At 39.5% G+C, this 13,805-nt stretch overlaps 1 protein-coding gene across 2 annotated transcripts in view; it reads right to left on the reverse strand.

Annotated features, from left to right (window-relative positions):
- Positions 1 to 1,327: 1,327 nt before the first annotated feature.
- The window catches only part of rngtt (RNA guanylyltransferase and 5'-phosphatase), a 63,264-nt gene continuing 50,786 nt past the window's right edge, over positions 1,328 to 13,805 (reverse strand). The window contains exons 15-17 of one of the 2 annotated variants that reach the window (XM_026318051.2): positions 9,736 to 9,802; positions 3,540 to 3,663; positions 1,328 to 1,724 (exon numbers count right to left, since the gene is read on the reverse strand). In XM_026318051.2, coding sequence (XP_026173836.1) covers positions 1,558 to 1,724; positions 3,540 to 3,663; positions 9,736 to 9,802 — 358 coding nt within the window. In that variant the 3' untranslated portion in view covers positions 1,328 to 1,557. The remainder of the gene's footprint in view (positions 1,725 to 3,539; positions 3,664 to 9,735; positions 9,803 to 13,805) is intronic. The other variant, XM_026318052.1, reaches the window with a different exon arrangement.

Here is a 13,805-nt window from a genome sequence, read left to right on the forward strand (position 1 = left end):
GACTCATGGTGACTTATTAAGTTACTTTTTGGTTTGTGAATGTGTTAGGCACCTCCTCTTTTTTTCCCACACACTGCCAGGAAACTAAAGACGGACTCTGGTTGTCCTGGGTCCAGACTTTGATACACTGCACCTTTGACTTCCTCAGCAATTTAAAATCGGTCTGGTGATGTACACATCGATCCGTGTTTCAGCTCTCAGATGAACTAAGAATAGGGACTCCTGCATAGCTAGCTCCATCGATGCAAAGTCATGTCACAAAAACAATCTAGATGAGATTGCTGCATCTGTGAAGGTTGCGCCCTGAGCAGTTTTCTTGTATACGAAAAGTTACGTTTAATCAAACTGCAATTTCAGTATCCTTACTAACAAACATATTGAATCCACTTCTTTCTTCCTTCCTAAAACATTTGCAAAAACCATTTTTCCATAGACTACTAGCATACAGTCTTCCCACCTGTATTTGCTGGTGCACTGCTGCTTGTTACCACCACCTGCCGATCAATGGAACTGTGTGAAACACTGGCAGGGCTGTGTACCACGTCAGCCACATGCTTGTGTATACGATTAGTAAAACAGGAACAACTAATGAAAAAAAAAAAAACAACACAACAACAACAATAGCACAAGCAGAGAACAGAACCTCCACAGGGAGGCTTTAAGCCCACATACAGAAATAAAAACATCACTCTTTGATTGACCTGCAGCTTCCGTTTGTCGAAAATGCCAAACCATCAAATTTGAGACTATCTTCTAGAAGAATGGCATTCATCCCACTAACAGAGGTTGTAAAGCTTGAACAGTCCATGTGAAGGAGCAATAAAGCAATTTTAACATCCTTTATGTAGTTTTTTCCCTCCCTGTAGCTTGATCTTATTTTCACTCCTTTGCAGTTAGCTTCTAGACAGTACAATCATGGTGTCATCCTTCCACCCACCCATGTGGCCTTTAAAACAACAGTCCACACAGATGGGCTTCCTTTGGACAGAATCTAATCAATCAAAGAACTCGGATCCAGACCTCATCTGTTTGAACTGATTCCCGACATGAAAACCTTTGGAAGCCTGACCTCTATCTCTAGACCTTTGCAACTCTGATGCTAAAAACTATTTTGGAAGTATTGTTTCTGGATTTAAATACATTAAGACAGGAGAGTGAGCTTTGATTGGGTTTACTCCTCCTTCAATACAAATTAAGGAACTAGTGGACAAAACATAGTCAAGGAATGCATTGTCAGCCATAACAATGTCCTTCATAAACACCAATTAGCTCAAACTTTAAAAAAGATAAATAGGAAAACAAACAAATAACAAAAAAATCCTAAGCATCATGTTTCCCATTTTAATAAGAACACAAGCATTTAGGGCTACAAAGAAATCTACAAGGTAACTCAATGACATTGAGGCAGTCAAAGGTTTCTGAAGTCCTTACATGTACAGATTGATAAAGCAAATGCGCAGAGTGTAAGAAAGCTTTGAAATGTCTGTCTCCTGTTTGGGCGATGATGTGGATGGTGATGGGGATGCACACTGGGACTCCAGAAGGCCCAGTTGGGGGCTATGGGATGGCTCGGTTGGGTCTCTTTGGAGGGGGAGGGGGCATGAGCTCAGAGTCTGGATCTGGCGGGTGTTTCCGGTTCTGGGCTTGGACTCCCTGAACAGAGCGGTCCAGATACTCCAACAGGAAATCCTTAGTCACAGGCTCCTGAATGCTTCTACACACAGCTGGGAGAGAAAAATAAGCAAACAGGAGGAAGAACATTACTGCAGGGCTGGTGACAGGTGTTTCCAGCAGCCTGGAACACAGTAAATTTATGTTTCAGTCACAGACAAAAACACCTTACTGAACTCTGCAGCCCTAAACTTTCAAGTCTCCAAACAGCTTAAAAGCTATTAATAGTCACAGCAAATCCATCACATTCCTGATTTCTCAACAAGATGGAGTGTTGTGCATGGGACTTTTAAAAATTTGCAGGGTGATGCCTATTTTTTATTTTATTTTTTTTAGCTTTTCCAAAACCAAAAACACAAATGTAAAAGTTTAAGAAACAAACTGAATATGTGCTCTGGTGCGAGCTGCAAACACTACCACGCCTGGTTAACTAGTGTATCACGTAGGGCAGGTGGTGCCTGCTATCATGCTGTTTTATTTTATTTGATTAAGGGATGTTCCAGCGATCCCAGCCAAGCTCACCCTGAATGAGAGATTGTGTGTTCAGCTTTTCCAGAAAGTAATCTTTATTGTAGCCTCCACCCACCACTAATGGTACTGTACATCTAACAACATTTTAAGCTTGGTAATTTAAATGTATCATTTCTCACTTGTACTTCCCATTTTTATTGTTTCAATTTGTACTTTTATATGCCGGCTGACTGTGAAACCAGCATTTACCAAACCAGGTTTATTACTTCTTATTTCTTCACTCCTTCTCCAGTTCCCCTCCTTTGTTTTCACTATTTGTTTCAAGAAGCCGTTATAACTGTGCAATTTTGATGGGGGCAGTTGAGATCAGATATTTGTTCAGAATTCAAAACTGAGTTAATCACTCAGTTTTCCTTTTATTGAAATGTGACATAGAAATACAGCTCAGTTTTTTGGGTAAACTTCCATTAAAATATTTGCATAGATTAAACACTTATCAGTATATTAATACTTTACAGCATCTAAAAACAATTCATTCAAAGTTGATAGAAACTTACAGAATGTTAATAAGCTGGATGTACAGAAGGATGAGCAGCAGCATTAATTATATTGTTTTACCACATGGGGACAGCTGTAAACAAAAAACTGACAAACTGACAAATTATCACCTTATAAAGTTGATAAAGTGAACATGTTTACACGCCCGGGAGACAGACAGCCCCGTCCTTAATCACAGAAAATGTTCTGGCCAGCAACTACAAGACCTGAGGGATGCATTCGTGCGTGTCTGGGTGCATTCGTAACCTCAAGTACGCAGCAGAACATCTGCATCATAAAACACACAGACTTGTACTTCATTGTGAGGACACTAATTGAACTAATGTATTGCCCAGGCACTTACCATAACATGAACCATCATAACTAAATCCCTAACGTCAGTCCTTACCCTAATCCTAACCTAAACCTAACCTTTACCTTGAAACTCAGTCTTAACAAAAAAAACATGACGACAAGCTCAGATGTCCTCACTTTGTTAAAATGTCCACACACTGACAAAATGATGCTTTATATGGTTGTCACAAAGATAGAAACACACACACACACACACACACACACACACACACACACACACACACACACACACACACACACACACACACACACACACACACACACACACACACACACACACACACACACACACACACACACACACACACACACACACACACACAGATAATGCAGAAATCAAACCAAGGCAGGAGGCTGATGTGAAACACATAAAATGAGCCATTAATGTCAGGCTGACTGACATTTATTCACTCAAACACAGACACAGATGAAGGAGACAGTGAGATATTAATAACTGAACTGAACTGAGAAGGACAAAGTCTCACCCATTGCTGTGTCGTACGAATTGGGAAAACTCTTGTCCACCCTCTGCCTCATGAACACCCAGCTGCTGTTGGCAAAAGTGCATTCGATGATCTTGTTGTCGTACTCTTTCAGCTCTTTAGTGGCCTGTGCAGACAAAGATGAAAGACACGTCTGGTTTGTACTTTTACGAAACAGTGTGAAAGGAATACCAATGCTATTTTATAACTCTATAAGGGCATTTTGTCACTTTTACAAGTATAATCTGACCAACTGCAGGCTACTGTCATAACAGCTTTCAGAGACATACAACTGATGATAAACACCATTTGCTACTGCAGTTTTTTCAGACATGATATGAATATGGTGAAAATTATCTACAATTTTGCATTAATACTTACCAATGGACATTTTTAGTTAAGAGGCAAAATGAAGCATCAGGCAGCTTGGAGGGCAATGTCAAAATGCAGTAAATGGCACTTGGAAGATGGAAATACAGCTACATTGACAATTATGTGTTAAAGTAGGGATGGATAAAATAAATATGCGGCACAGCATAATGGATGACACTGTTTCTGGTACCATAAGCATTTGACTATAGCAAATGCATTTGCTGGTTTAACAATTTTCACCTCTGTTAATGATGACATTACACCGTTATTATGCTTTAATAAAGATTTAAACAAAATGAAAAATTTAAAATCTGCACATTTAGGTTCCAAATTAAAACAAGAGGTCAATATTTAAAACCCATTAAGCTTTAAGGAAACAAAAATATTATGTGGTGTGTAAACTGCAGACACAGCAACTAATGACTATATTCATTATTCATTCACCATTACTGTTTCAGTTTCGATGGATTGTTCAGTCTATAAAATGTCAAAAATTAAAAAAGTAAATGTCACAATTTTTCAGGTAAAATTATGTTTTGCTCCACCAACACTGCGAAACCAAAATATATTTAGTTTACAAAGACTTAAAAGATCCTTGTTTTGAAGAAGCTGAAAGCTTTGATATTTTTGCATTAACAACACTACTTTAATTTACTTTACAGTTACTATTTAATGAACTTTCAACCTTAATATCACATATCACATCCCACGACCCAGAGGCCACTGCGTCATAAGAACAATATTCCCATTTCCAAGCATGGGTAGGCAAAGAAGCTTAATGTGAAATGAATCAAGAAATAAAACATTTGCTCACACTGACTGCACAGTCAATGGTGTTAAGTTTCTAGACGTGCCAGAAGATTTTAACATGAAAAATTTCCAGCAAATGACAATTTTTGTAACAAGAGCGATAGATCATTTTATCAAATACTCTAAATAAAATGGATTGTTTTCTGCTGCAATGCTGCTTGAGGACTTTGGCTAAAACTGGTGTATTACTACACAGACAGATACTCACACAGTGTGTCTGTGTCTCTATGATGCAGCCCTTAACAAAGCAGTGCAACAGTTCCTACTCCTCCCACTGAGCTACACAGATCACTGACTTATTACATCACGCTTTGCTTTGAAAACAAAATCAATTCTACACTGAGCACACAGGCACTGTTGAAGTATAAGAAAATGGCACATGATACTGAAGATTAAGTATGAGTCAAAGAAGACATTTGAGCATCTGTTGTTTATTTGTCGAGGGACTGTGTCTCACTGAGGATTCTCGAGACTTGGAAAATGCAAATCCTAGAGCTGCTGGGAAGCAAAAAGTGCAGCTGAAATCAAATGCCAAGTCAAATGTAACAGTGGAAAACAACAATGCAAATTATTACGAACTGCTTTTCTTTGATTTGTCCACTTCACCTTAGGGTGGAGGCTGCTCAGGCCTTCGTTATAAGCGAGGATTGGAGCGTCTGGAGACAAAGGCACTGACCTGCAGGGTTCAAGCATGAACATGTGGCCTTCAGCCAAGTTAAAGAGTACGACCACTGTTGCCAGGAAAGCACGGGTGTTTGGCAAGATGCAAAAATACGACGTAAGAGCTTGTCTGATCCTAGAGTGTGGGGCATCTGGGCTCACAGCGGGGGCCGAAATCACACAGGAAGCAAAGAAAGTGTGTGAGGAAGGAAGACAGCCGAACAAATAGAGTGACTCTAGTCACTCAATTTATGAGCTGATCTGGATGAAGTTCCCAACTCTTTCAGCATGCCATTATAGTCATTATTTCAAAATTCAAGTTCGTCTTCAACTCATTTTTCTTTGATCTCTGTTTTAAGACATACAGTAGATAAAAAAACACTGGCCGTAAATTAGACGTTTCTTTATTTGGAAAAGAACAACAGATGATCTACCACAGCGACAGAATCTCTAAGCTTTCCCAAATCTCAACACACCATGTGCTGCCAAAGAAACTGAAGGGCAGTGCAGGCAGGGAGAACACGCTGCTGCAGACTGTGACACGTTGGCTGCCATTTCTTATCACCACTTGGTGCTTAATCCATCCAAATCGGTCTCATCATGGCAGCATACATGTGCCATCAGTTATCAGCGACTTTGGCAGTCAAACTCTTTATCAGCCAGTGTTGCACTACTGCAGCGGAGAGCTCAGTCTTTCTGGCTTCTGTTTTAGCTCTGGTTTGCCTAGATTTAGAAACTATAAAGAGTACTAACAAGGAATCAAAGGGTGCCAACACTCATAACAGGTCTCACACTTTGCTGAAGTGCATTTTCTTAATGAATAATTTAGTAGTTTTAAGACAATGGCTGTGTTATGCCTGGTATAATCAATAGAATTAAACTTTAGTTTTTTCAATTTAAAAAGGGAATCTTTACTTAAGTGTATATAGTCTACGGTGCATGAACACACATACTATACACTAAAGATCCTGTATTTTCATAAGAAATGCAGCAATTTTAGCAAGAATTCACAGGAACTATGAGGATAAATAATCCTTGGCATTCAAACATAAACCTCACCCAACCTCATACCACAGCCTTATGTCTACATACATGCACTGCATACATGCAGTATATCATCCAAAAACAGAAACTGGGACCGAAATTATGGCATTTTATGACATCTGACCTTATACCAGCCAGTGCACAACATTATACAGTCACTATCCTTCTTTATCACATATTGAAAATTGAGGGAACAATTATGAAATGACACTGTGCTGCAGTTTATTACAGGAATTTTCTAGAGATAGCAAAATAGGCGAGTAAACATTCAAAGTTGGTAATTTCCTTGAATAGTTTGTTTCGTTTTCCCCGACAACACTCTCCTGGGTGACCCTGCCTGTTTCATTCTGACTTAATCAGAGCTGGCTCAGAGGTCTGCAACTCGGCAGCACGCAGGTCCATTTTAATAATGAGAAACTAAATGAAAGAACATATAAGAAGGGAGAAGATATAAGATGCAAAAGTATGAAAATAAACAGAGTCCCCGAGAGGAAACAACTCAGCCGACAGACAGCATCAAAACTATAATCTTCATTCTAATATACCAGTATGCTTTCAAGCAGAGCACATTAGGTGTTTCACTCGATTAATATCAGCTCCCTTTACAACATACACAACTCAACTGAATGATTCAGCAAACAGTGTGAATTGGAAAGTTAAAATATTCTCCTCACATGTTGTACTATCTACAGTGTAATTACTAGGGTCAGTGACAGCTACATGTGGGCTTAAAAAGCTGTGTCACCGAACAAACAAATGGGAGTCCAACAACTTACAACTCACCATGAACCCATTAAATGACGTCACCATTAGGTCTCTGGTGAACATATATTATACAGACCATTATCCCACGCATTCGGCCGACCATCACATAAGAAGTGAGGATATCTCCAAAGAGAAAAACAAGGTAATAATGTGTAACTGAGGAAAATTAGTGGAAAGCAGGCATAGATTGTCTGGTCTGACAGTTATACAAGGTTCACAGAAAAACTGCACAAGCTACAACATTGTGACTTTATCTCCCAGACTTTTACCCCAGTAGCTTGTTGCCGCCTGTTGTTTCTTTTTGTTTTGCTAGGCAGCATATAGCTTTTAATCTTATATTTTAAAAAACAGATAAAAGCTGGGGGCAACAAAAATATAAACAACAGAAGATTGAAATTCTTTAATTGGAGTTATGTACGTATTTTATGGTTGATTAAACAAAACACTCTCACTCAGTGATGCACATGGAGTCAAACAAATTGGGGAAACTACTAATGGAAAAACAGTCAAAGGCATTTTGGTACTCAGTAGGTGAAGCTGTTAACTGCCAAGACTCTCACAGCTTCATCAAAGCTGCTAGTCTTCAACACAGACCGGCTCTTATCCACTTTTCTGGAGACTACATCTGTCAGGCACCACTCAAATTATTTATGATGAATGAGCTGTACTCTCAGGCCTTGTACATTTCTGCACAGACTCCATGAAACAGCGAAACTAAACCTAGATGAGGGCAGGCCACATTCTATGTTTTCTAGGAGTCAGACATTGAATGATGCAAAAACTTATTGATTTAAAAAAAACTGGGGCAAAATATCTTGGCACTGATGCACTGTGTGACAAACCACTTAAGCTGCAAATTAAACATAACTAAAAAGGTCTGATAAGATTATGGAGTGTTTTTCTTTATTTAACTGCATTAACCTGGAAACATGTGGCAGTATTTTTCTAGAAATTATCAAACAAAAGTGGAATTTATTTATTAATATTACGGGGGGGGGGTTGTAAAAAATGGAAAATGACATCGCTAACATGAAGAATGAAACATGCAGAAAAGGTTGGACATGGAAGATTTATCAGGAAAATGATTCAGGTACAGTAGATAAACCCACGAGCAGCCATGTCCTGTGCTGGCATGTAATTACCATTGTTATTATTTATTTATTTTTTAGCATATTTGCTCTTGTACTTGCTGGCAAAATTCAGTTCACAACAAAAACAGCAACATAAAAGCTGGCAGAAAATAACCCCAGGGCTTCAGCTTTCTTGCTTTGTCTCCCTGAGAGGAGCTTAGACACAGAGCAGCAAACAGAGACTGCTGTGTTCAGTAACAGAGCCCAGGGCTGATACTGTGTGTACATGAGAATCTGTGACACTCATTCACTGTGTGTCTAAACCATGACTTTGAGTATTGGAAAGCCTACAGGAGGCATTCTGTAAAAATGTCAAATTTCCAATAGAAAAATAGAAATCAGAACAAATGCAATATTACTACAGTGGTGCTCTTCAACCTCTTCTTTGCTGCAGACAAGTGAATTATATAGATGAGCTGCTAGTTATTGTGGCCGGGTGATCCCATACAGCATGACTGTGTATTCAAACAGACAACATGTAACAAGAAAATCCTTGAACTCAATCTCACGGTTACAAATCATGTCAGAAACAGTGAAAATCAAATTCGCCCAGCAAGACCTGAGCAAAACGTCACAACAGAGAAGCTGAAACCAGGGAACATTCCACATTGTTGCTTGAATTTTAAATTGGTTTCAATTATTAATCAGTTATCAAAACAGCTTATCGTTTAAGCTCCTGTGCATATCACTGTAAACAAACAGGTTTGTTTACTATAAGACTGTCTATATGTGCTCAGTGTAGAAACACAAAACATAGCTTTGCTTTTCAGTTCATCAACGTGAAACACATCTGCAGGAATTGTTGAGTTTTATGGACAGCAACTTCATACCGAACAAAAACAATAAGAAAGCAGAAACACCAGAAATAACAGTATTTTTGATAATAAGAAAAAAGTAGCATGTAGTGTGTCTAACACCTACTATTGATGCTAATGTGGAATTATCATTATTCATATGTGTAGTGTAATATGATAAATACATGAAGATGACGAGTAAAAATGAAAGAAGTGTTGGAGTTCAGATTAACAGGAAACAATGTCTTAAATAAAGGAAAATGGGAGCAGACCATGAAACAGAGAAGCTTCTTATTACAATATGGTAAAACATATTACAACAGAAATATAGAAAAAAGGCATGTCTGCAATATATGCCTGTTTCAAATAAAGGCATGGTTTTCTCTGCAGCTGAGATAAATAAACACTCCAGCCCAGAAAATTGCATATTCCGTATTTTCACACAGGAACACATGATGAAAAAGCTAATCTGCCAGAGGTGCAGATGTTCCATTTGTTTCCATGTAATCTAAACTACATGCATTAAAAACACAAAAATGTTGCCATGCTAAAGATAAGCTAGAGAAGCTTTGACTTGCTAGAACCTGGATGAATTTAACAGAACACCACTTTTTTTTTTCTCACCTTCATCTTTGCAAAGGGCCTGTCATAGTTGCCAACGTAGAGCAAGCCGACAGTCTGTGTAAGCAGCCTACAAAGACAAAAAGATCACAGTTAACACTTGCAACACCCTCAGGAAAGGATCTTAACACAAGAGTATCTGAGTGGTAACAACGGTGCAATGAAATCACTATGCTGCTTCCATTTTCAAGCTAGTAACAGAGCGGCAGAGATGTGAGATTACACCTCTCTGAGCCCTTCTGTCTCTCTGCACAGCTTGCTGTTTCTCAATGTACAGAGAAAACTACAGTATGGGCAGCATGGATCCACGAGGAGACTGAACACAAGGACATGATAAAGTACTGTATCTCCATCTGTGAGCTGGATGTGAACTCTCATCATAGTTGATTTACACTATATACTGGGCTTTATATACAGAAGTCCTTTCAGCAGTGCGTCTCTCAACATTTGTCTCATCCCAGAGATCACGCCCATCAGATGTCTTAATCACACACTGCTCCCTCCACCAGAACCCCCGCCCCCCCAAACCCCCTTTGTTATTTCCAGACACGTCGTCTGCCAGTGTATGTGCTATAGACAGAGTATGGTTTCATATTAGTTAACCATTTTTAGATTGCAAATAAAGGGGGGCACTGAGCTAAACTGACAGCTAAACTACAGTGCAGATATGTAGTCTGAGGTGCCTCATTGCGATTTCAATTGGAGCTGAAATTGGACACCATCTTTCCATCCACCCCAACCCCCTCCTGTGTAATGATAGCTAGCACACACAGGAAGGAAGCTGCAGTAGACTATTAAGAGTGATTGAGAGAGCCAAATAGCCATGCAGTGATGGATACTGTCCAGTGCCAAGCCCTTACAACACCAAGTCCATTCCCATCACCGCTTCTATTAATACTTCTTATTTACGTGTTCTGTGACAAACACTTAACTCCTAAACCTGCAGGGCTTGAAACAAGACAATTGTCCTCATGATGACAACATTTTCTATAAACAACGAGATACCAGTGAGATTTTCCCAGAGGCAGAGCAGAACTGATGAGAAAACAGATGAAAGTATATACTAGTGTCTAGAAAAACACTCATTTGTCGTTCACATACCGGTTCACAATGTTAAGCTGATACACCACTGACATTGTAAATGGTTGAGGTTCAGGTCTAACTCACAGACTTAAATTACACTGCAACATCAATTTTCCTTTGAGTCAGATGAAATGTTAAAATGAGAGACCTTGACAGCACAGAGCATTGATAAAAATAGACTAACACACAGCAGCCATTTTTGTTAAAACAATCAAGAAGCTGTTTAAATGTCAGTGGAGTCTCAAAACAGCGGGCAATCAGACCTGTAACAGCTGAACAATCTGTCATGGAACAGCAGACCACCATAATGTCAAAACACCATTAGAAAACATGGCCAAGACACAAAATGACTGTTTCTTTGTGTTATTGTTCTCAAGAGCAAAACTATCAATAAAGCGACAGCATTAACAAGTTCTGTCTGTGTAGATAAAGCGTGAAATTACTTCCAGTGTAACATTAAGCTTCACAACAATCAAAAACAGATCAATTAGTGGCACTGTTGCACTGGTGGCTGGATGAAGAACATGGGCACTTATAGTTTATTGAGTCAATCCCACGTACTCCATCTTAGTAGGCTACCAAATGTGCAAAGAAAACAGCCCAACAAACTCATCAGTTTTATTCTGTTGCTAACTATCACAGTGCCCAGCTGGTTTAGGAAACCAAGTGGATAAGAGTTTTAAAATATATAGTTACAGTATATTCATCTTAAGTAAGAACAACTGGGTTTCAGGCTGAGTGCCTCAGATCTGAAAGTGAAGTCTGGAAGTATGTTGGTACCTCTGTAGGTTTGCAGCTCAGTGACTAAGGAACTGTAAAGGCACCCTTTCATTAAATCCTATTTCTATCTGGGGGGTGAATATGTGTAACTGTTTACCCACTGAACTCAAAATGAATTATCTGGTGCTTGTCATTGAGTTTTATGTTATTCTGACACACTTTATGCTTTATGCTAGTTGTACATGTATTTTCTTGCTGAATTTTGTGTGTTAAGTAGCAAAGCCTATGCGTATACAGGAGTCCACACTTTCTCTGTGATATTGTGCCAACTGGAGACAGCTGGGTCACCAGGGCGCCAACTCCAGAAATCTTTGTGTTCATACTGAGAAATCCATTCACCAGGGTTCAAAGTCCAAAGACAGGCTTCGTGTTTGTTCTGGAGAATGCATCATGTCTGTGCTGAAGGCTGAAATGCTGCAGAGCCTCTCTTGAGATGTCAGATCCTCTTGTACTGAGATACTCTACAAATGCTGTAACTGTCTTCTTGACTCAAATTGTTCTCTGCATTTTCTAGAAACTCTACAAGCCAATTACATGTTACGATTGAAATCGCAGGAATATTTTTTAGAACATAACAGATTCACTGACACCATGTAGTATCTCCATAATATTTTCTTAGGGTCTTTGTTTGTGTTTTTACTTAGGTAAAATGGATGCTCTGTGAAAATGTGAAATGAGATTCACACAGAAAAAACGTAACAGCATCACTTTGACACTCCATTAAATCAGTCTTTAGGAGGGAAAGTACCTGACTGAAAAGCGTCACTGTGGATCCTTTACACAAGATATGGATTTGGATGCTGTAATGACACTTGAGCCCACAGAGTAGACAGACCAGTAACATGAAGCCTGGTTGGTGGTTTCAACCCAAGCCAGTCAGACTGGACCATTGTCTCTTTCTTAGCCTTCCAAATCACTGGACACCTAATGAATAATGATGTAACTATTAGTCACTGCCTCTTCAGACAGACTACTGACTCAAATTATCCATAATTTAAGCAATCCATACAATACTTGAGATGGTCCAGTTTCACATTTGGGAGGGGATCGGTCATGCCTTCTGAAATTGCATTATCTTTCCATGTTATTCTTTTCTTCCACTGTTATGGCCTCACAGTAATCACTGTCTGCCTCTATGCTTTCTTTCAGAGAAGGTAATAAAACTTGCAAGGCTGTATGCCTCAGTGGTACACAAAGACGTGCTCAAGGACTGATTGTGTGGGCTGATGAATAAACAGTTGTTACCTCCTTACATGTCTGTCCATCTCTCTCTCTCCCTCTCTCTCCCTCTCCCTCCATCTCAGACAGCAAACAGAGAACTGAAAACCTACACTAAAGACTGAGTGAGGTCTGATGAGTGTTCCTCTGCCAGCAAAATTCATGTTTCGGGGAAATATCAGAACGTTCTCAAATGGCAACAATAATCGTCCGTGTTCTCCCACACACAGGGAGGAGTCATGAAGCTGACTAGCTGGCCTGCAATCTGGCTTTGGAGTAGGATGAGTGACTGTGCCCTGCTGTGATCCTCCCAGTCTGCTGTTGGTGAATGGTGGCAGGCTCATGGCTACAAAGCTGGGACAGTCATTAAGGTCACCTGGCTCTCAGAGGAAAAGGCAGCACAACCAGAAAGCTGACAGCTATGTGTCTGTTTGCTCAGACAATACTCGCAGACTGAGCTGCAGAAAAACACACTGAGCACAGAGATGTGCATTGTGCTGACATGGAAAAAAAAAAAAAAAAAAAGACACCATCAGCTCCCTGAGACTACTTGGGCACAGAGGTACTTTGAGCTAATTGATGTCATCAAGATGTCATCATGCTAACATGCATACATATATACAGTGGGTACGGAAAGTATTCAGACCCCTTTAAATTTTTCACTCTTTGTGTCATTGCAGCCATTTGTCAAAATCAAAAAAGTTCATTTTATTTCTCATTAATGTACACTCAGCACCCCATCTTGACAGAAAAAAACAGAAATGTAGAAATTTTTGCAAATTTATTAAAAAAGAAAAACTGAAATATCACATGGTCATAAGTATTCAGACCCTGTGCTCAGTATTGAGTAGAAGCACCCTTTTGAGCTAGTACAGCCATGAGTCTTCTTGGGAATGATGCAACAAGTTTTTCACACCTGGATTTGGGGATCCTCTGCCATTCTTCCTTGCAGATCCTCTCCAGTTCTGTCAGGTTGGATGGTGAACGTTGGT

This window comes from Mastacembelus armatus, chromosome 24, assembly GCF_900324485.2.
Source record: "Mastacembelus armatus chromosome 24, fMasArm1.2, whole genome shotgun sequence".
Classification (NCBI taxonomy): domain Eukaryota; kingdom Metazoa; phylum Chordata; class Actinopteri; order Synbranchiformes; family Mastacembelidae; genus Mastacembelus; species Mastacembelus armatus.